Source organism: Natator depressus, chromosome 18, assembly GCF_965152275.1.
Source record: "Natator depressus isolate rNatDep1 chromosome 18, rNatDep2.hap1, whole genome shotgun sequence".
Taxonomy (NCBI): domain Eukaryota; kingdom Metazoa; phylum Chordata; order Testudines; family Cheloniidae; genus Natator; species Natator depressus.
In genome coordinates this window covers 11,785,828-11,808,746 of record NC_134251.1, presented here as the reverse complement: position 1 = coordinate 11,808,746, position 22,919 = coordinate 11,785,828, and the positions used below count along the sequence as shown (strand labels likewise).

General features: G+C 49.0%; 2 protein-coding genes across 3 annotated transcripts in view; one reads left to right on the top strand and one right to left on the bottom strand.

The window, feature by feature from the left end:
• MTOR (mechanistic target of rapamycin kinase) overlaps window positions 1-17,203 on the bottom strand; it is a 102,967-nt gene extending 85,764 nt beyond the window's left edge. For both annotated transcript variants that reach the window (XM_074934077.1, XM_074934078.1), the window contains exons 1-18: window positions 17,161-17,203; window positions 15,487-15,649; window positions 15,031-15,139; window positions 13,481-13,713; window positions 12,921-13,121; window positions 11,989-12,123; window positions 10,387-10,662; window positions 9,934-10,042; window positions 8,957-9,143; window positions 8,651-8,779; window positions 6,806-7,050; window positions 6,084-6,299; window positions 5,189-5,394; window positions 4,415-4,537; window positions 3,940-4,029; window positions 3,754-3,846; window positions 3,068-3,202; window positions 2,559-2,688 (exon numbers count right to left, since the gene is read on the bottom strand). In XM_074934077.1, the coding sequence (XP_074790178.1) occupies window positions 2,559-2,688; window positions 3,068-3,202; window positions 3,754-3,846; window positions 3,940-4,029; window positions 4,415-4,537; window positions 5,189-5,394; window positions 6,084-6,299; window positions 6,806-7,050; window positions 8,651-8,779; window positions 8,957-9,143; window positions 9,934-10,042; window positions 10,387-10,662; window positions 11,989-12,123; window positions 12,921-13,121; window positions 13,481-13,713; window positions 15,031-15,139; window positions 15,487-15,606 (2,737 nt within the window). In that variant the 5' untranslated portion in view covers window positions 15,607-15,649; window positions 17,161-17,203. The remainder of the gene's footprint in view (window positions 1-2,558; window positions 2,689-3,067; window positions 3,203-3,753; window positions 3,847-3,939; window positions 4,030-4,414; window positions 4,538-5,188; window positions 5,395-6,083; window positions 6,300-6,805; window positions 7,051-8,650; window positions 8,780-8,956; window positions 9,144-9,933; window positions 10,043-10,386; window positions 10,663-11,988; window positions 12,124-12,920; window positions 13,122-13,480; window positions 13,714-15,030; window positions 15,140-15,486; window positions 15,650-17,160) is intronic.
• Window positions 17,204-18,653: 1,450 nt separating this feature from the next.
• On the top strand, window positions 18,654-22,658 carry UBIAD1 (UbiA prenyltransferase domain containing 1). Its single transcript, XM_074975395.1, has 3 exons — window positions 18,654-18,748; window positions 19,130-19,695; window positions 21,592-22,658. Exons 2-3 carry the CDS (start codon window positions 19,173-19,175, stop codon window positions 22,077-22,079), a joined length of 1,011 nt encoding a protein of 336 aa, XP_074831496.1. The 5' UTR covers window positions 18,654-18,748; window positions 19,130-19,172; the 3' UTR covers window positions 22,080-22,658.
• Window positions 22,659-22,919: the final 261 nt, after the last annotated feature.

Below are 22,919 nucleotides of genomic sequence, written 5' to 3'. Positions count from 1 at the left end.
GCTGGAGCATGACGGACACTGTCTCTCACATCCCATTTATATAATATTCTGCAATACAAACCGCTCCTGGGAATAAGCTACATTTGATTGATTGCCTCTTCCTCTCTCTCTTTAAAGATGAAACATCCCCTTCTTTCTTTTCCCATCTAATCAGGTATTTAAAATGTGGTAAGCAGTATGCTAATTTGTAGCTATCGGGTAAAATTTTCTCAAGTACCTCAGTCCCATTTTCAAATGTGGCATTAACATTCAGAGGGATTTAGGCTCATAAGTCATTTGGGACTTGTCTACACTTGGAAATTTACCAAGATAACTATTCTGGAATATGAGCGTATCCACACAGAGTTACTCTGGAATAGTACTTTGGTAAATTTCCAAGTGTAGACAAACCCTAAGGGCCTTTTGAAAATTTACTCAAACTTCTGTATCACCATATATCGCTCTACTACAAAGAAACCACATTCCGTTTGCACTCTCATCCCTCTCTGTTTGTATTAGTATTTGGAAACTAATTTAAATGGTATTTTTTATTCCATACCTAGACTTCATTCACACTAGTGGAAATCCAGCAGAGCGCCACTGAATTCTTTGGATTTCACAAAAGAAAACCTTGCCAATGGCTGAGTGGACATGTCAGTAGAACTATTGCCATCTCGGGTGTTTATTTTTTACCTGTAACTTACTGTAAAGTCAGTTATAGTGAATTTCACATCTGGAGGTGCTCATAATCTGGCTACTTATTTTTGTTCTGTTCTCTGATTTTGTTTATAGTGAAATTCATGCACACATACACAAATCAGTTTCACAGCTGAACCCAGGGGGCTTTTAACTGCCTTACAAGATGCTATATTGAAAGTGCTTAGAAATCTATTTGAATTCAGGGACAGTTTATCACGCTCCATCTGGTATTATATTTTTTATTGTAACAGTTGAAAGTGCCAATAAAAATTCCTACTAAAACCAAAGTACTGTGACGCCAGTTTGATGGTTTCATTTAAGCAAACACCTGGCAAACAGCTGCCTGTCTATGTCCCCACACCATCGCCAAGCAATTCAGCATAATTGCTCTCTGTTCAGGAAATGGGTACACAACCTGGGTAACTGCAGACAGGGAGTGAGGGATGTGGGCAGAACTTTGTGCTGAAGCAACCACATGAACTTCTACTTACGTTAGCACCAAAATTCAATGATAAAAGTAAGGGGGTAAAACTACTGATATCCTCAGTGGTAGGAGTTTGACATACTCCATGGACACCTACTTGGAAAGTGTTTTGGTTAGATGGTTTCAGCGTTTTACTTTGATTGCAAGCTCCGCAGGGCAGAGGGCTGTGTAATTTGTCTGTCAGACATCATGCACCCCCAGGGAGTTACAGAAATAAAGGCCTAAAGCACTGAACTGTGCAATGGACAGTAAAGCCTGTGCTCCTGAAACAAAGCTCATTCTAGTGCAAGAACACGTAATGGAATAGGTTAGAAGGTACTTTGAGAGAGAAAAACTAAGTTTAAGCTGGTAATTGTTTAAAAAAAGTCTTTCTGGTTGATCTTCATTCTCAGAATAAAACCACTGTATTCTGCATTCCCATGAAAAGGGGAGAAGGGGAACAGGGAAAACTTTCAAAGGAGTCAAACGGTACTCGGGGAGTGGTGCTGTGACCTTGTAGACAAGCAGTCCTAAGTTAACCCTGTCAACTAAATGTAACATTTTTAAGGGGACACCATCAGCTTAAACAATTCCCCACACATTTGCCTGAAATTTATGGACTATTGCTGCAAGTAGCACCCAAGATCATTACAGATAAAAAATTAGAGGAGATTTTTCTCTATTGGTCATTTTATTGCACATTTGACCACATCATGTGTATTCAGATTTCCCCTATATAGGCAGTCTCCCATTTCCGTTAGCCTTTCACACGGCAACAGGGAAGAGAAAGACATTTTATAAGACAGGAAGGTGCAATTGTAAAACCTCAAAAATTGGCAGGGAGATATGTGACAGGTGAATTTGACTTTCACCTCTAATTCTAGTCAACAGGAACCCTCTAGTATCAACAACAGTTAAAAAAAGGAACTTGGCATGGAACCCTCAAAGTATTTTCTGTTTCGTGCACACTAATGCTAATACTGTGTGCTTTCCATCCATAGATCTCTACGCATGTCACAAATGCAGGTCAGTATCATTAGCTCTTTTTTAACAAATGATGAAAGAGGTATTGAGATGTGACTCACCTGAAGTCTCAAAGGCAGAGCTGGGGAAAAAACTAAGGTCTCTTGACACTCTGTCCTATGCCCTGGCTACAGATAATGCTGCCTTTTCGTAGCTTAAGTCATTTCATTTTTGAGTGAAAATCCTGGTTATGTGTAAAGCCCATGGAGTTTCTGGGAAACACTCTTGGTTAGTATCCATCTAGCCCACCTCTCAGTACTGACTGAGGAAACCACCAAGATGCTGTATTACGTCATTTTCATCTTTAGTTCCTGTGCGGGATGTAAAAACCAAGGCCCCTTTCAAACTAAACAGTGCAGGGTGCACACTCTTTCCCCAGTCTCCCTCTGCTTACAAGAATCCTGGCTGGATTTAGACTCCGACAGGCTGACAGCCGAAGCGTCTCGTGACTGGTCAATCATGCCAATATTCACTTTGTGCTTGTAAGGGTCCAAAGCCCCCAACAGTCCCAGCACACGGATAGCCTAGCAAGGGAGAAAAATAAAAAAAGAGAAGGCATGTCAAGGCATATCACCCAGGCTAAGATCAAAACATTAAATGAAGCCTGAACCCAGGGCTCTGGGTAGCTGGAGGAGGGAAGGGGAAGAAGATCGGGTGGTGGGAGAGACAGTCCCATCATATTCCAAAGAGAGTGTACTGATTCTTCCCATCCACTGAAGTGAGCAACTTAACTAGCTTCCATTCACAGCCCCTTTAGAGTCCTGCCCATTATGCCAAACTATCCCTCAATCAACCCCAACAACAAATCAGTCGTTCGTTCAGAAGGTTAGCATGACTGACCTCGCCCTCTCATGCAAGTATGCAGAAGAAGCTGCCACTGGGAAGTGAGCTTTGAGTTCCTACCTCTCTCCGAGTGCCCTGGTTCTGCTCGGTCTTCAAGAAATTCAGCAGCACATCCAACAAGGTTGGATATTTCCTGTATGGCTCCACCACATAACCCGTGCTGGCCACCAGTTGTCCCAGCGTCCACAGAGCCACCTGGAACAAATATAGCCCCAAATGGTTAGTTATGATCAGGCCAAGCAGCAAGTTACTAGCTGTCCTGTCACACCAGAGTCATTTTTCTTCTTTTAAAACATCTCAACTTCTGATTGCCTTCCATAGGCCTTGACACTGGAAGCCTCCACAGAGAGGGTCTCTTTGTTAAGGGAAGGTGAAAAGTCAATTAACACCTGGCAACCTACAAACCTCAGGATTATACAACACACACCACACCACTTGGAGACATGACGTTTTTCTCCATCTCCTTCAGTCAGTGTTGGAAACGTCTCTGCAGCACTGAGCCTGATGCCAGTGTCTTCCACAAAAACTACTGACCTACGCTGGGTTCTCTAGCCACGGGGCAGAACACCCTGATCACGAGACAGAGTGGCACTACAATTTCCATCAAGAACGGACTCAGCGTTCCATGAGAGACTGACATTCTGAGCGAACAGTTTTTAGTAGCTCTAATTGCGCGCACTGACATTTTACTGTATGCTTCTGGTCACAGAGGACAGCATGGCTTAGGGCAGGTGTCATATACGCACCTGTCTTTTCGCCAGCAAGGAGGAGTCCTGGAGCATGTCCATGATTATGATGAAGAGCTCATCCACCCACTTCCTCATCTCCAGCCCACTGACCTGTAGACAGAGGAAGGAAGGGCTCTCATCTAGAACTGTTACAGGATTAGGCAGCAATGATAATGCCTCCACATAAAGCTGCAATACCCTTACCTGTGCCAGCTCCCCTATGGTAGCCAAGACATTATTAATCACCCCTGGATTTGGATCTGGGTCAGGATCTTTCAGTTTCACAATCAATGCCTGTTTGATGACATACAAAAAGTTAGACTCCTCTGAGAAACTTCTCCCCCCTGCCCTGTACTGAGCAATCTCTTCCCTGACTCCTGCACTGGAAATGCCAGTAAGACAAAGCCCCTAACAGATGCTCATGGGTGCCAACGTATGTTTCAAAGATTTACAACATATTTCTATTACACCTTTTGGGTTTCTGCACATCCAATGTCTATCCAGATCAAGCAGCTGCACACACTCAGGGTTGTAGTAGGGACCACACTCCAGTCTGGTTATTATGCCATTACAGAGCAATGAAAATGGTGCAGCTCATGGTCACAGTTATTGTGTGATACACCTGTGTGCCAAAAGATCTCCTCCACCTAAAGTCAGCAGGAATTTGAAGAGGCCCTACCTTAAGGATGGGCTCCATATACGGACGAATGAGTCGTGGGGCATTGGAAACCAAGTGACCCAACATCCTGGCGCTCTGCTCCTTTATTCTGCCAACACCACTGTGTTCCAGCTCCGTCAGGATCTGCACAAAGGGCAAACCAGATGCATTAAAGCAGAGCGAAGGCTGGAGAGCCAGCGTTTCCACATAAGGCAGCAAACAACGGAAGAGAGCAAAATAACAAGACTGATCCCATCCTCCTCCGCAACTCACAACTCAAGTGTCAAATGAGAAAGCAATCTCAGAAGCTGTATACACGGGATCAGCCAAGGGTGCCCAAACGAGGCCATGGCTAATTTGTATAAAATGGAATGGAGTGCAACCAGACCCAACCCTAATGGGGAGGGAAAAGTCTGTGGGATTATACTCTTGGGCATGCGATACTGCACCTCAGTCCGAACAGAAGGCCCCTCCACTCAAGGCAAAAAGCGTTGCCCATGCTGGGACCTGAAGTTACTACTGTCCTCTCCACCCTAACATAGAAGTTGGTGACTGCAAACCGCATAGAATTCTGAGGGCCGCTGGTGCAAATTAATAAAATGAAGATGTCAACACTCACTAGGAAAGCATTGTCTTAGAAGTATCAAGCTGGGTTATAAATGGCCTTCCAGAAAGGGAGACCTACACTGCACTGCAGCTGTTCTAGAGCTGGACAGTCTGAATTCTTTAATGCCACCATCCCCACCTCAGTTAATAAGGACTCCATCCCCATCCTTAGCACCCTGTCTCCGTTACCTGTATTAACATCTTGCGCAGGAAAGGCATGACAAAGGCAGGGTTCATGCTGCTCAGCCGGCCCACGGTGCAGATAGCCAGCTCTCGGATTTCAAACACCTGATCGTTCAGGGCCACAAAGAGAGCCTGCAGATTTTCTGCCTGGGCAAGATGGGCATCAAACCTCTCATCCAAGGAGGCCAACACACAGTAACGGATATCGGGGTCTGCAAGAGCATGATCACTTGTCTTCGCTCATGTTCAACTGCTGTTCTGACACAATCTTGACAGACACACTAAATTACATACCACCTTCTTTCACCAGAGAGCTACCGTTAATGAACAATCCTGCCAAAACCTTGGAGCAAGTGGACAAGGACCCCAATGAGTGAGACCCCTGAAGAATCTACCCAATGGTGTCTCACTATTGCTCTGTGCTGCCAAACAAGACACCCAGGTTTCACGTCCAAGACAGTCTGTTGCTCCTAAAGCCAGTGTGACTGGAAGCACCGGGGAGAAAGGGCAAACCAGCCTCAGGTGACCACTCAGGTGACCATTCAGCCATTAACAGAATCCACCCAGTAAAAGGGGAAAAGAGAGCGAGGTTCAACAAAAGGAGCTGGTCCCTCCTGAGTAATAACAATTGAGACTGTGATGTGGGACAGGCTCATACAACAAGGCAAGAGGCGGGAGTGAAATTCTGAGGCCTCCACCTAGAACAGAGAATCTCTGGGGTTACATCACTCTGCACTTGCTCTCTGCTAATACTCCCAAATCTGGGGATGGATTCAGAGGTCTGGAATCCATTTTATTTAGAAAAAGCGATTGCCTGGGTTAGCGGAAAACAAGCCTGAACACTACCACAACCCTCTGTCCAGGCTCAGACAGCTGTATAGTGGCTAACCCAACACATTACCTGGGTCTGTTATCCCAACCACGAGCAGTTTGCTGAGAACGTCTGCCACCACCTGCACTGCAGTCTGGCTGACCACATGGGCATGACCACTGATCAAGTGGATGGAGGGCGTGAGAAGGCGAGAGCAGGTGCGGGCTGCCTCCATCCGGATCTCCTTGTGCTCACTGTTCAGGAAGTGATCCGCACAGTGCCGGACAAACTGGGTCAGAGAATGGCCTGGATAGGAGCGGGGAAAAGAGAGATTGGTTCTCACACAGGTTTACACCTCAGAGATTGGACTTTCCAGGGAGACAAACGTGGAGCTGCAGACTGAGTGCGAGGGACACAGTTACTGTTGGGTTTAAAGTCTCTCCTCCTGTAACAGAGGCAGCTGTGTAGATGGGGTCAGCCAGAGCATGAGCTAGGTCAGCTCTTCTCTTCTGTGCCAGCCAGGGAAAAGGCAAGCCCTTCCTTAGATGCTTTTAAATCCATTTCTGGATTGTAATTCTAATTACACTATATACATATTTTTGTTACTGTGCACCCTCAACAGGCAATGCTTTCCAGAAGGCTCCCAAAACTCTGCAGTGAATTCAGCTGTGGAAACACACGCAGGCCATGAATATTGTTCTGCAACCTTAATTACAGCGTCCGTAGCCTGCAGCGACAATACTGACATGCACGCTTTCTGGGAGAGCCCTAACGCCTCTCACATCCACCCTGCTGCTTGCTTCACACCTTACCTTCGAACTCGAAGCTGCCCAGTGTGCGCAGGGCGAGGGTGATGCTGCCCACGTCGCTGGCCTCAGGGATGTTGGTGAGGCTGGGAGAGGCCAGCTGATGGGCAAGGCCCTTGGGCATGCCTGGGTGCCGGAGAGGTTTGTGCATTAGAACGAGAGAGAGCATTTTCAGCAGTCCATCCTGGATGTCCTTCTTCAGCTGGGGGATCTGACGACTCAAGTCATAGAGCACAGCGGTCAGAGCAGGGCTGAGGGTGATAAGCAGGCAGACACTCATTAGGACAGGAACAAGAATAGTTACATGTTTTGGCTTCTCATGCATGACTGTAACTTTGCCCATGAAAGCATCACCTGGGGTGTTTATAATGTCACAGCAACACCAGCTATCACAGCACAGCTGCCTTCGTGCTAACACCAGAGCTAACAAACCAGCTGCTTGGATTCTAGCCCACACTGTTGTGTTAGGCGCTACCAGGAATTATCTGCATGGTGAAACTCTAGAGGAGAGTCGTGCAAGGCACTCTGCATCGGGCTACCTTTGAACACTGCTCTGATGTTTCACAGAGAGCAGAATGCAGCTGCAGGTTTATTTTAGTAGCACCTGCTGTGTTGGATGCCTCATTCCTATACTCTGTAGGCTACCAATTCACGTCCAGGAGTTCACTTTAGTCTATGAAGCACTGTGCAACCTGGGAGCTAGCTGTTTGAAAGACTGCCTTTATCCATATCCGCCATCCTGGCTGAGGAGATAAGCTGGGACACTTGTGTTAGGAGTCCCCAGATATGAACTCTGAAGGTGGGGGAAGGCTAGAGGTAGGACAGTCAGACCTCGAATTCACTTCCCCTGTGGGTCTGACGCAGCTGGAATGCGTTGGCCTTCAAGGTTTTCCTGTTTGCCCACGTTTTTGCCTAAAAGGAGTGTGAGTGCTGGGAAGCAGCGGAGTCTGCTCTTGACTTTGCTTGGACTAGTTATTTTATAGAGCAATTCTTTACATGATGACACGTTCTCAGAACCCAAGAGACATCTGACACTGAAGACAAATTGTGGCTTGTTGCCTTCTCAGAGGAGTAACCTCCTCCCAGCAGGATGTATACGCACTGACAGTGCTGGAGGAGTCTAGCTGGCAGCTCCAGGCATGGCATGGGAAGCTCAGCACAGCAATGCACGCACATGCTGAATTTCAAATACTGGCCGTGACTTCCAGACATGGGTAAGTGCTGAGCTTGAATAACCAGAGCAGCAGAAAGGCACGTATATCCATTTTACACACCTAAGCGTAACCATGGTTGGATTTGGTCACGGGATAAAATTACCCGTGTTTGAAAATCGTGTCTTTTCTGGTATGTTTCACTTTTGAGGGGAGTGTGCGAATTAGGTGACTCAAATGCACACCCTCACCCCAGCTGCCATCCCAAGAGCTGAAGGATTCCTTCTCAAGAAAAGGGAATAGCTTCTGGCGTATTTATACTCCATAAGAAGTTGTTTTTTTGGCTCCTTGGATCTAAAGATTAGTTCTCATCCCTTATCTCAAAAATAATTAAATTAGTAACACCATAGTGTTATTTTCATCCTGGTATTTGGCTTCTCAATGGCATGGGTGGAATGTCTTAGGAATTTTCCTAAAGCAGGACGCTCAGGGAACTATTTCCTGCAACTCAGGAAGGCAGACAACAATATAGTGTTTGCTAAGGGAAAGCATTTGACAGGCTTTTCTCTAAGGCTGATTAAGAAATCTGCCTGCTGGAGTTTCATAACTCACTTTATACATACAGTGATCACTGTTGCTCATGGCCAACAATGCCACCCAGTGGCTAATGGAAAAACTTCCTAACATATCTTATATCTACCTCAGCCCCACGGCCAACATGGGTTCCAGAAGCTCTTTGATGTCCTGCTGGATGCAGGGTCCCATAGCTCGTGCCAGCATGCTGATGCAGGTGAAGACTGTGGCATCCACCTGCATGGACTTCTGCCTCCTGAAAACAGACACCATAAGAGCTATTTATCTCAGAGTGCAATCCTGCATATCTCTTCAACCCTCTCACTTATCAAAGTCTCATGGGAACACCTATCAGTTTAATAAGCTGTCACGCCCAAAATGGCATGATCAGCAGGTGTCTATCCAAGATCCTCTCTAACCTTCACACACTCACTTGTGGGCGAAATCTTTTGGTGGGAGTGCTGCTTTGATGATTTCAAGGACCTTGGACAAGTAGGCCTGGAACTCAGACCTCACGGCCACAGAAAGCAATCCCAAGGCTTGGAAGGCTGCTGTTCGTTCCTTCTCCTTCTTCACACAGCTCAGGATGTGGTTCATTGTGTCCGGAAGGTACTGATCAGCTGATCACAGGAGCAGAACAAGACAATCAATGAGTTCATTTGGCCTCATAGAGGGAAGCAAACTTTGAGATTATGAGAAACCAAATTCCTAGTGGCCTGTGTGGCTAAAAGCTCAGTCGTCCCTTTCATACGGTCCCCACTACAGAAACAGTGTAAGAGAGAACCTGGCAATAGTCATTAAAAGACGCTTCCCGTAAGCAAGATTCCAAGGAGTTTATTACTTGTTACTGCAGTGACCGACTGGGATTTGGAGGTGAGGAAAGACACTAATAAAGCTTTAAGGTAAGTCCAGTTAGAGCCATATTGACAGTGCTCCTCCAACTCCAACTACTTTGGTTGTTCTCAGCACTTTGAGTGATTCAACTTTTGAAAGGCCAGCTGGGATTTTCTGTCATCCACAGACGGGAAATCCAGATTGGATGTGGCTGGTAACTGGGATATAAGGGAGGAAGAGGGTACAGATCAGCACGGAACATGGCATGCTGAGGGTGTATGAAAATGAGGTACTGTTTTGATTAAGGCCCTCAACATGGAGTCCAGGCAAGGGCTTTCACTCTGCCAGCTTTACAAAGCAGCAAGCTCCCACTGGATGTCAAGGACTACTATCCAGAGGACAGTAACTCTCACTACTTAAAGTAGGAATCAAAGTGCCTGTCTGTACAATGCCAAACACCAGGATTTCTGCTGCTGCATTACCTGTACATAGGTCAACGGGACCACGTGAGCTAGAACCTCCCCAACTCACCTTCAGCTGCACCCCCAGCCAAAGCCCAGCTGCAAGACCCCTCACCTGTGAAGGCAGAAGGCCGGAAAGCAGCCAGCCGTGGCAGTAAATTGAGGATTGTCATCTGGATCAAAGAGTTCTTGCTGGTTCTGCACTTCAAAACCCAGAGGCACACCTGAAACCAGAGGGGTTGGGCTTTAAAGGGTGCCCTGTCATCCTTGCCATGTGGAGATCGCAAGGTTTTCCACTGTCATTCTGCCGCATCACTCCTCAGGAAGGGTTATAATTATACCTGTGCCACAGAGGGCTACACTGAGGCACAGAGAAGTTAAGTAGATCACTCCAGGACACACAGGAAACCAGCATCAGAGCCAGGAATATAGTTAATGGGTTGTGACCATGAACCAAGTATTGGGCCATATTGCCTCCCAGCAAAGGGAATGGAAGGAAGTCACACTAAGAGTCTGGCCTCTCTGCAGGGGATTTGGGGAGGCCGCTAGAGAAAAGCCCACAGCTCACCTGATCAAACTTCTCCTCCATCAGATCCCGACAACATCGACTCTCGACCAACGTTGACTTTGCTGGGACAGGCGAGGCTCCAAACCCCATGATTCCTTGATGGGGGCTGTACCCCAGGAGCCCCACCAAGGCGTTCGACTGTGGGGGCTGTACAGACTGGAAGCTGGTGAAAGGGGTGATGTGCCGAGGCTTTGTACCGAAGCCCAGCAGGTCTTTGCAGTATTTGTCGTGCACCATCTGCTGCTGCGTGATCTCCTCCATCTCCTCTCTAAGGCGCTGGGCACAGAAAAAAAAACACTTTCAAAGGCAGTTAAACAGAAGAGGACACACACAACTAACAAACTCATGGACCCCACACCAAGGGGGCTGTCTGGCACGGACTGAACTGCAAACCAGACGTGACATCCAGGTACCTCACATGAAATAGATTTTCCTGCCAAGTGGCCAGCAGTGAGACAGCACGGGCAAAGAATTCTCTTTTTTGGCTTCAGAGTGGGAAAGAATCAGGGTCACGCAGTGAAAGTCACTGAACAAGGCAGGCTAGGTATGGCAGTGGCCCTAACTCTCGTGGGAAATGCTGTTCCCTTTGGTTGAGGAGACAGTGGATGCAGGGTTGGAAGTGGTGGGGATAGCCTAGATGATGTCTTGAGGTCCCTTCTAGCCCTACAGTTCTGTAATTCTGTGAATTCACAGTCTAGCAGGACTCTTAGAACGTGCTGAGTTTCACATGATAAAACAGTACTGGGCACTAACCTGACCCTCACTTCCAACACATTCAACCACTTCCTATGAACCCACCAGTCCCTACGAAAACACCTTCACTTCAAATTTAATTGGTGCCAAGTTGCTGCTTAAATTAAACACTCCATATAAGGTTAGAACCTATCAGGCGACCATCCTATAGCACACACAGAGAACAGACAGTGAGGTATCTGTCCTACCACATACGGTCACAGGGGACAGCATAATGCAAGAAAGGTTTGAAGCTACAACTGGGAAAAGATTGTGGAGGAGTAATTGAAACTAAAGAGGGAGAGAGACCTATTCACGCACCTTGTCCATCCCAAGGGACGGAGGCAGAATTGTTCCCTGAAGGACATTCTCTAGTGCTTTTTCTAATCAAATTTTAAAAGTCCCAAGCAATTGGGTTTTCATCCTTTCTCTTCCCTTGGGAGACTGCCCAACCTCTCATTTAATTCACTGCCAGGAAGTGTTCCCACTTTCTCTGGCTATACCCTCCTATAATACCCTGCACAATTCCTCTCCTTCCTTTGTGCTTATATCCCACAAATATCTGTACTTGCTGCCCAACACATCCAGTTGTATCTTAAAGCTATTTAATGTCACTTTCCATCATGAATGAACCCTCCTGTCCCTAAACATTTGTTACTGTTCAACTAATTCCCTTCACTTTGCCACTGTGTTTGTGACAATGAAATGCCCTAGACCCCAGTTGCTCGTGAACTTCTCCAGCTCAATCAACCCATTTCCAACCCAAGTGGATTAGTCGCATCTGCCCCACTTTATTAAACTGAACGAGGAGACACCTCCGTTCGGCCAGCCATAGCACCAGACCAGTTGCCATCTTGATAAGTCACTCACCTCGCCCTCCATGCTGCTGATTCTCACTAATTCGTTGAGGATCAGTAAGGCACCATGGATTCGGTCGTCACGATTCATACCCTTCTCCTTGGCCAAAGTCTCATCAAAACCTTTCTCTGCCTCTTCGTATGTGTGCTGAAGATAGATAATAGCAGCCTTAACAGAGACCAAGTCCCCCAATGTAGAACAAGGGAATACAGCAAGTCAGTAGTTACTGGGAGCCCATAAGTTCCAGGAATGGCTAAAACCTCAGCTGATCAACACTAGAACGGAGCGCTGGATAGTTCTGACCCAGTCTACTCTGGCAACCAACCTGTTTTCAACAGAAAGAGTGGAGAAGGAGACCTGCATCTTCCATCCTCTCTTAAGAGCACACCATTACCACAGTGCACATGGGGATTATGTGAAATGTGTGTTGGGGCCTTTCAGTTCTTGGCACCCTGGTCATGTTGCCATTATAACGTGTGCTCAGGTCTCACTGTGTCGAAGTAGTTTGATCGCATTGTTCAAGCCTCACATGTGGATTTAGAACTCCACATTGTCAAATAAGTACAACCCTGGCTGCAGTGTTGTAACCTTGCCATTGCTGACTGGCTCTTTGATCACTGATGCTGAAGATACTTTGAGGTAGCAGAACCTAGAAAATCTGCATGTGTCCTAACTACTGAGCATTCTGTTCTACTGTTGGTAACAAGTTACAGAAAGTACAGTAGATCCCTGGTGGAATGGAGTGTCTCACATGCTTTTGTAGAGGGTAGTGTAAACAGTTTGGTTCAGCATGCTCTAGAGGCCAAACCATTTTCAATCCTGATTGAGAGAGGCCAACACCTACTGACATATGGGGATCAGTCTCTTGGCTTTTGGTGCGGACGCTGAAGCTTTTCTGAACTCTGGAGGAAAGCTGTTCCAAGATTAAGGGATTATTTCCTTACTCTGTACCACTGTGGCTTCTGCATCTCTTTTGGCTCCCGCTGGGTGGTGAGGATAAGGCAGGCTCGTAAGGCAGACACGGCTCCCTCTCGGATGGCCTGCTTGGGATCCCACACAGCAACAAAGATGTTATCAAAGAACGGCTGCACCTGCTGGAAGAAGAAGGTGGGCACGCTGATCGCCAGCTCACGCAGGACCAGAACCTGGAGAGAGGGAGAGAGATGGTGGCGTTAGGCACAGATTGGAATTCAGAGACTGACCCCTTCCCTGTGTCTGTTTAGACTGTAAGCGTTTTGGGGGCAAGGACTATCTGCTCTGCATTTGTACAATGCCTAGCATAATGGGGCCTCATTCTTGGTTGGTCCCAAAAGACTTTCATAATGAACACGGTTTATGGCAGACCAGCTAGCCAGCATCACAGCTTCTCAGATATACAATTGTAGCCATTCCAGTCCCTGGCAGCTCTCATTCACTGCATCCGCCCATCTATATACATCGCTCCCATCACCACTACTCATGAGCAGCCAGCCCTTTCCCAGGAAGGCTGAAGAGGAGTACGTACAGCCGCGTGTCTTCGACCTTCATTCCTATCAGCTCCCAGCCACTCCAGAGCCCGTTTCACCTCGAACTCCACATATTCCGCCGTGAAGGTATCACCTGCCAGAGCAAGGCGCCCGATGGCCTTGGACGCCATCTCCATGACGACAGGGTCATTGGAGGGGAGGAGGTTCCGAAGGTAATTGGCAAACCTGCCGATGCGGGTGGCATTGCCTCCCTCAACGCCGATAAGGCTCGCTGGGGAGAGGGAGAACAGGAGTGAAAGCTCTGCCACTGAGTCAGCTTGCCCGACAGTAGGGTAGTCCCTGGAGAAGAGTTAGTATTCCCTATCCATTCTTTAGAGACTCCCATTCTCTCTTCCTAAACCAAAAATCCACCAGAGAAATCAAGCAGTAGGAAAGGGTCACCAGCCTTTTAAAGTCAGAATTTGTTTAGTAAACAGGGAAGTTTATCAAGTCCTTTCCACAGGTCACAGCTTTTCCACCCTGGGATCGTGGGCCCATTCCCAATTGACAGGCATCCACATGCAACCACTACAACTGGCCCCCTTCTTGACAGTCTCAGTAGAGGCGCCACGGACTGAATGGACTAAAGAGACTGAATGCTCCCTCACCCCTAGAGATTGCCCCTCCAGGTCAAAGTTGAGGCACACTGACAGAGGGCAGTGTGGCTGAAGTTTGCACTGCTGGTGCCTGGGTTGTACCTGCTCTGTAGATAAAGAGGCCATCAGTGTCCAGGGTTGTCAATCCGGCACCTTTCAACAGCACTAAATTCACAGAAACAATTTTAAAGTGATACTGTCAGCTTCGAAATCAGATGCGGTCAACAAAGATTTCTTTTCCTAAGTTACTTCCACCACCTCCAGACACCTTGGGGTTGGTTTGGTTATGGCTGGTGAAATCAACCCACAAGCAGTTTCTACGTAGTTAACAAAAGGCAAATGCTAAGGATACGGGGTATTTTGTTGGAAGGGTGTGTTTTTATACAAGTTACCTGCATCCTTGTGTGTCACAGCATTTGGGAAGCTTTGCCATGTAAGAATGAAAGCACAACAGGACAAATGAGGGAGACGTTAAACAAAATGAAGGCAAAAGCCATTTAGATCCCTCCACAGGGATGGGGGCTGCTGCCCTTGAGCCAGGTGACTTTAAACAAAAAAGAATGAATGTTCTCAGGCAACAGGGAGTCCAGAGGCTTTGCCTCTTGTGACCACCAATAAAACTGGACACTATGAGAAGTATTTTCAGAAGAGCTCAGGGCCAGATTTTCAAGTGCTCAGCACACACACTGGGGTCAGATTTTCAAGTGCTCAGTTTCCAAGGAGGCACCAAAAGGGCCAGATTTTCAGAAGTGCTCAGCATCCAGTAGCTCCCATTGTGACACCTATGGTCAGAATTTCAAAAGAGCTCTATATTCCATACACACCCAGTGCACTGAACTCTCTTAAATATAGCGGGCATCTCTTGTGAGCACGGAGCTCTCTTGACAATCTGTCCCGATAGAACAGCAATGTGAAGGGGAAGTTCACCAGAGGCACTGAAGTCCTTCACTCACCTATAGCCAGAATGCCTCCTTTCCTCTCATTTGCATCAGAGCTAGAGACCAGTTCAAATATGTGGTGATTCAGCTGATCGTAGAAGCGGGTAGATTCCTCCTGGCTCATCTGCACAGGTAACGAATTCAGATCAATTTACCACCTCTCCTCCACTACATATGCCCCAGATAAAGAAGGGCAACAACACTTTTCAGGGCTCCCAAACTCAAAGGCAGTAAATTAACTGTGGGATCCAAACCCAGAGGAAGCAATTACATCTGCTGCCTGTGCCCCTGCCCAGTTAACCCAGCACCTGTTCTGGTGCCTGCTTGTGCCTATCCCACTCTAGGACCTACCTCAGCATCCCAAATCTCTACCGCCCCAAGCATCCTAGCGACACACCTCACTCCCTAGCCAAATGGCACAAACGTGTCTCCCCAGCGAAACGCTGCTGCTCCCACATCTGCAGCACTCACCTCACGGAGCTCCATGGTGACATAATGCTGCAAGTCCTTGGCGGCTTTTGCCCTGATTTCTTCGTTGCGGCTCTTCAGCCCGCTGGCAAATTGCTGAAGGATGGACACGGTGCTCGACATGATGGCGGTGAGTCGGGACTTGGGGCATCAAGTCCAGTGGATCCTTTAGACAGAAAACCTGTTTATTGCTTTTAGCTAGTACAGAAGCCAATCACAGCTCCCTCCACCACACGGCTCCTATTTACTGCTCCCAAATATACATCTCATGAGAAACAGAGGGCTTTCAGATGGCATAGTAGCTACAGAACCCCATCAGATATATGACAGGTATACAGGCTCCTTGGATTCCACAGACCTAGGCAGCTTTCAAGAGTTCCGGCTCGCACGGTCCTTCAGCGCACCCTAAACAAACCAGCCCCAGCTCAGCCTCCTGACTCCTGCACTCTCAGCACAAAGCGTTCATGGGCACATGTGACATGCCCAAATCAAATCCATGCCCAAATACCAAGATGGGGTTGTGCTTCAGAGGCGTTCCCAGTCAAGCAAAGTTACAAGGAGGATAAGGACCGCCTGGTGTGCGTGTCGATGTCGTTACTTCAGTTTGCTCCTCTACAACCCCTTTCATCCAAGAACCTCAAAGTTCTTTACAAACCTCAATGCTCGTAGGGGCTAATAAGCTCTATAACCTCCGATGCGTATTTAAGGGCTGAGAATCTATTTTGTGCCAGCAACAGTCATTGTAATGGGATATTTAATGTTGTACATGTGTAGAGACCATCTTGATGGGTGCACTTTTTTTTTAAAAAGTTTAAAAATAACCATTTTAGAAAGGAGGAAACCGACGCAGGGGTCTTCAAGTACGTTGCTGCAAGGCGAACAGCAGGTGAGTGGTGGAACTAGGCCTAGAACCCTAGGAGTCCTGGGTTCCTACTCCTCACTTGCCACTACTCCGCCTCATTAAAATCCCGGGGTACAGCAGATGCCCCTGAGGAATCAGGAGATACTGTGGGATCTTTTCTGCTACCAGCATCTCCCGAGAAGCCATGATCAGCTCCCCAGGCTGGAAGAGTAGCCTAAACAGGCCTCTTCTGCCCTGGTGTGGGAAACGCGTTCGCAAGGAGCGGGGCAAAGGGGTGATCGCAGCCTGTCCATCCAGGGCAAGCAGGGCCTGCGCGCACCGCCCAGGGCAGAGGCCTTGCCTGCATCAGTGGGGGGCCCAGATCCAACGAGCCGCGCTGGGAAAGCCGGCGCAGACCCAAGGCCAGGGTCCCCGCCACCCAGTGCCCGGCCCAGGGCGGGGAGGCCCCGGGGGTGGAGCGGCGGCCGCCGGCCTGGCTGACAGCTCCGGGCACCGCTCCGCCTGGGACACGGGAAAGGAGGGGGCAGCGGCGGGCGCTAGCCCGAGGGGAGTCGGGCACCTCCCGTGCTGCGGCGGGGCGGGGAGGGGAGGGACCCGCAGGAGGCTCCCTGCCAGCGCGGCTCGGCTCACCGGGCAAGCCCCCAGGGCAGCCCCCATCCCCGCTGCCGGGGGGCCTGGGCCAGCCCGGGCGGCGAAGGGGCGGGGAAGGGGACGCAGCCTCTATAGGCCCCGCACTGGGGAGCCAGGCCGGGGTGTCCCTACTGAGGGGGAGGGGGGATCCCTTCCCGGCGCCGGATCGGGGCCCCAGCACTCACCGCCTCCGGCCGGCCCAGCCGCGCCGGCCCCCTTACAACCGGCTCCCCAGCTTGGGCCCCGCGTTTCCCCTCCCCCACTGCTGTCGCCGGGCCGGCGAAGACGCGCTAACCAATCGGCGCTGACGGGAATGTGACCAGCAGGTGGAACAGCCAATAGCTTTAGGAGTGAGGAGGGGTTCCTAGAGGATCGTGTCCCCACCCCCAAATAACTGCTGGAGGCGGGAGCGGTCGGTATTGGCCAATGAAAGGACATATGGTGATTTACTGACACATAGATGCGCCAATGAGAAGCTGGGCGCTGTGTGATTGGTTAGAATTCAGAGTTTGCCCCGCCTTTGGAAAGCCACATTGCTTCCGCCCTCTCTGAAGCTGCACGGAATTATGCGCATGCGGAAATTGATTTTTTTTTTAAACCATTGAGACGATAGGAATTTTTCGCCGCGTGAACGCTTGGTCCTTCTATCCCCTCCAGCTTCTCGACTGCTCTGGGTGCAGCCTGTCCTGAAGAGCACCAAGGGCAGAAGAAAGGCTCTGTTACCGTAATGGTACGTATAGAAGCTAGCTACTTCTGTGACCCCTAGTTTGCCTAACAGTGGAAAATAGCTATTAGCTATGATAATCGACACAAAACATTTAACGTCTATGATTTACCGCTAATATGAATGGTTAAGGGTTCATATAAGCAGACTTCAGAGTAACAGCTGTGTTAGTGTGTATTCGCAAAAAGAAAAGGAGTACTTGTGGCACCTTAGAGACTAACCAATTTATTTGAGCATGAGCTTTCGTGAGCTCGGATGAAGTGAGCTGTAGCTCACGAAAGCTCATGCTCAAATAAATTGGTTAGTCTCTAAGGTGCCACAAGTACTCCTTTTCTATAAGCAGACTTGTTATTGATACTAATGATAAGATGTTAATATTTACTAATAGTTAAATATTAATTGATAATTTAATAACAGTGGCTCAGATTAACTTTCCAGGCTTTCCCTGTGGCACTTCTTACCAGATGATTTGAGTCGCCCCCACATATTAATCCCTGTGGCTTGTTATCCCCATTTTGCAGATTGGGGAAACGGAGGCTCAGAGCGGGTAAGGCTCTGACCTTGCAAGCCGTGGCAGGGATAGACTCGTCCGCCTGCAGGAGTCTATGGGGCGGTGTGTGCATGCAGCATCCTGAGCACCAGGGTCGCAGGGCTGGGGATAGGGGAGTCTATTCTCTGGGGTTAAAGAAGGGGGATGGGGCTCAGGACTCCTGGGTTCAATCCACAGCTCTGCCACGGACTGGATGAGTGACCCTACGGGAAGGCACCCCCCCCCCCCACCTCCCGGTATTACTCGTATTCTGGGGCTCTTCCCTATCCCTCCCCCTGGGCCCCACCTGGCTGCTCCCCGGCCCAGGGCTTCCCTCAGCAAGCGGAACCTTGGCGAGCAGCGCCCTTGTTTCCGGAGGGGCCGGCCCTGGCTGGGGCCCACGTGGGGGTGGGGCGGGGGGCGGCGGCGGCCGCGCGGGCTGGCGGCCGGGGTCCCGCGAGAGCCGGCTCGCTCGTGAGCGGAGCCGGAGAGGCCTCCCCGGAACCCGGCTCCGCAGCAGGTGAGGGGGCCCCGGAGCCGCCCCATGCGACGGGAGAGCAGAGTCCGCCCCGCCCGGGGCTGGGAGCCGCCGCCCCCCGCCCGGGGTGCTCCCCCTACCCGGGGGCCTTTCCCTCCCGCAGGGGACTCGGAGGTCGCGGGGGCTGAGGCGCCCCACGGGGAGGAGGAAGCCGGGGAAGGACCCCGCTTCTCCGCCGGTGCCCGGGATGGGAAGGGGCCCGCCCCTCGCTCTCCGCGCCGTGGGGCCCCTTCGCTGGGTGGTCGCCGCTGCAGCGGTTGGCGTCGCGGGTGTCGCCGGCGGCTCTCCCCGGCGCTGGGTGTGTCGCTGGCGAGGCCCCCGGGGCTTTCCCTTTCCTGATGCAAACTCCCCCTCCTTTCCCAGGTCTGCCACCGGCGCCTCCTCCTGAGTCAGCCGCGTGAGGAGCATGGAGTCTGAGGCTCGGAGTGAGAAGATCAGCATCGGCGCTGAGAGCCCCAGAGGCGGTGACGTGGGGGAGCTGGGCATCGGGCTGCCCAGCTCTGCCAAGAGCCGCCCGGGCACCTGGAGGCAGAAATGTGCCGCCTACGTTCTGGCCCTGCGGCCCTGGAGCTTCAGCGCCTCTCTGACCCCAGTAGCCCTGGGCAGTGCCCTAGCCTATCGGTCCCATGGATCCCTAGACCCAGGGCTGCTAGTGGGCAGTGCAGTGGCTGTCCTGGCTGTGCATGGAGCAGGTAACTTGGTTAATACCTACTATGACTTCTCCAAGGGCATTGACCACAAGAAGAGTGATGACCGGACATTGGTGGACCAGATCTTGGAGCCTCAGGATGTGGTCCGGTTTGGGGTCTTCCTCTATACCCTGGGCTGTATCTGTGCTGCCTGCCTCTACTGTCTCTCCACTCTCAAGCTGGAGCACCTGGCCCTGATCTACTTTGGGGGACTTTCCAGCTCCTTCCTTTATACTGGAGGTAAGGACTCTACTTCATACTCTGAGGCAGGAATTGTGTGTGAAATGTATATCTGGTGTATGTCAGCTGCTTTGGTTCATTATCTGTGTTCTCTTCTCCATGGATGGAGCTGAGTTTGTATTATCTGAACAGTTCCTCATTTGTTGTTAGCCAGATCTAGTTTAAACTGAAAAGTAAACTAAAGAGGTGTTTTAAGAAATGCACCAAGATTAATGAGTAACACTGATGTAGAGTAGGAATGTGAAATTTTTTTGTGGGACTTATGAAGATAAAATGTGTTTTGCCTCTTCAGTTCTGCTGCTGGGTGGTTTGAGAAACACCCAGTGTGTTGCTATAGATAAGATTAAGCAATTTCTAGGGCTTGGAGGATATCATTTGAAAGATGTAGCAGCTGATAGTTTAACCTAATGGTTGCATCTGTTCAGGGCCAGATTCTAACATCCGTACTCATAGGAACATAAGAATGGGCCTACTGGGTCAGACCAAAGGTCCATCTAGCCCAGTATCCTGTCTTCTGACAGTGGCCAATGCCAGGTGCCCCAGAGGGAATGAACAGAACAGGTAATCATCAAGTGATCCATCCCCTGTCGCTCATTCCCAGCTTCTTGGCAAACAGAGGCTAGGGACACCATTCCTGCCCATCCTGGTTAATAGCCATTGATGGGCCTATCCTCCATGAATTTATCTAGTTCTTTTTTGAACCTTGTTATGGGGTCTTGGCCTTCACAACAGGAGTTCCACAGGTTGACTGTGCATTGTGTGAAGAAATACTTCCTTTTATTTGTTTTAAACCTGCTGCCTATTAATTTCATTTGGTGAACCCTAGTTCTTGTGTTAAGGAAGTATTGTTTACTACTTCTCATATCTACTTTCTCCACACCAGTCATGATTTTTATAGACCTCAATCATATCTGCCTTTAGCTGTCTCTTTTCCAAGCTGAAAAGCCCCAGTTTTATTAATCTCTCCTCAGACGGAAGCCGTTCCATACCCCTAATCATTTTTGTTGCCCTTTTCTGGACCTTTTCTAATTCCAATATATCTTTTTTTGAGATGGGGCGACCACATCTGCATGCAGGATTCAAGATGTGGGCATATCATGGATTTATATAGAGGCAACGTGATATTTTCTTCCTATTATCTATCCCTTTCTTAATTATTCCCAGCATTCTGTTCACTTTTTTGACTGCCGCTGCATATTGAGTGGATGTTTTCAGACAACTATCCAATGATTCCAAGATCTCTCTCTTGAGTGGTAACAGCTAATTTAGACCCCATTATTTTATATGTATAGTTGGAATTATGCTTTCCAGTGTGCATTACTTTGTATTTATCAACATTAAATTTCAAATTTGTTAGTCTCTAAGGTGCCACAAGTACACCTTTTCTTTTTGCGGATACAGACTAACACGGCTGCTACTCTGAAATCTGCCATTTTGTTGCCCAATCACCCAGTTTTGAGAGATCCTTTTGTAGCTCTTCACAGTCTGCCTGGGTCTTAACTATCTTTAGTAATTTTGTATCATCTGCAAATTTTGCCACCTCACTGTTTTTTGCCATTGGGTAGCATTTTACTGCATGTGTAATCCCATGGACTTCAGTGTGACTGCTTGTGGAATAAGGTATTCCAGATGGGTAATGAATCTGCCCCTTAATCTTTGCTCACTGGTTGAGACTGGAGAATTGCAGACATGTTTGCTTTATCTTTGGAAAGGGAGAATAATAATCAGTTCTGGGGCAGTAAAAGAGCATGTGTGTAGCCCTGCCCTAGCTGTGTTTGTGTTGGCTGTTTTACAGCATTTTTTAGGTGCTGCTGATCTGTTTGAGTAACATCTATTGTCCTCCATAAAGTGAATTTCACTTGGTAACACTTGTTTTCCTCTTGTTTCTTGCCACAGGAATTGGATTTAAATATGTTGCACTTGGCGACTTGGTGATCCTCATCACGTTTGGGCCCCTGGCTGTCATGTTTGCCCATGCAGTGCAGGTTGGCTATCTGTCTGTCTCGCCCCTGCTCTATGCTGTCCCACTAGCCCTCAGCACTGAGGCCATCCTGCACAGCAACAACACACGGGACATGGAGTCTGACCGGCAGGCAGGCATTGTCACCCTGGCTATCCTCATCGGCCCCACGTTTTCCTACATGCTCTACAACACACTGCTCTTCCTGCCCTACCTGATTTTCTGCGTCTTGGCCACACGTTACACCATCAGCATGGCGCTGCCGCTACTCACCATTCCTATGGCCTTTTCGCTGGAGAGGCAGTTCCGGAGCCAGAACTTCAGCAAAATTCCCCAGCGGACAGCCAAGCTCAACCTCCTGCTGGGCCTCTTCTATGTTTTTGGTATTATACTGGCACCAGCAGGCACGCTGCCGAAACTGTAATGGCGAGAGCTGCTGTAGCCCCATGACTTGAGTGTTAGTGCCTGAGCTTGGGGTGCAAGTGGGAGGTTTGTTATGGATGGTGGCCAAAGCAAGAAGGCTGACTCGAGCCAGTGACCCCATGTGAATTTTATGGGCTTTGGTCTTGTTGAGATAAGCGGTTTCTCTTGTACTAGAGACTTCCGATGGTGTCTTAGGAAGCTCTTCTCTGGGAAGAGGGTTGAATTGACCATGTGGCTCTGGTGTTCTCTCGGTGCTTATTGCAATTCATCATGTGAGCAGACAGACATTTCAAGGACTTGATGTTACTGCCATTGAATTCAAAGGGACTTTCGCTATTAACTTCAATAGGAGTAGGGTTGAGCCTTAAATTTGAACTCTCCCTTCCCCTGATCTGTGAATCATCCCCACACAACATGAAGGGGATTCAGCAGCTCCACTCCTATGCTGTAGCACATGCAAGTTACCACCGAATGCTTTATTTTTGTCAGCAGCACAGTAAAACAGATGCTGCTGCTTCCCTCCTCTCATGTTCAACTTCATCTTCACCACCTGATCTGGTTCCTCCTTCTCTCTCTCCCCCCCCCCCCCCCCTTGCCAAATCTTGAGTATACACTTCCAGACATCCTGGCTATATGAAATGGGGCATGGGGTGTCCATTAAGAACTGCTGACTTATGGAAGACAGCAGCTTCTGGTGCTCCCACTGCTAGTTCCTCTCTACCTAGGCATTTCTAAAGCACCCATTGCTGTGGTATATAGGTGCTGAAATGGAACACAGCTGGTCCATTGCACTGAGCTTTAAGCCAAAAGCAGTGAACTTCCACTCCTCCCTCTTTAAGTA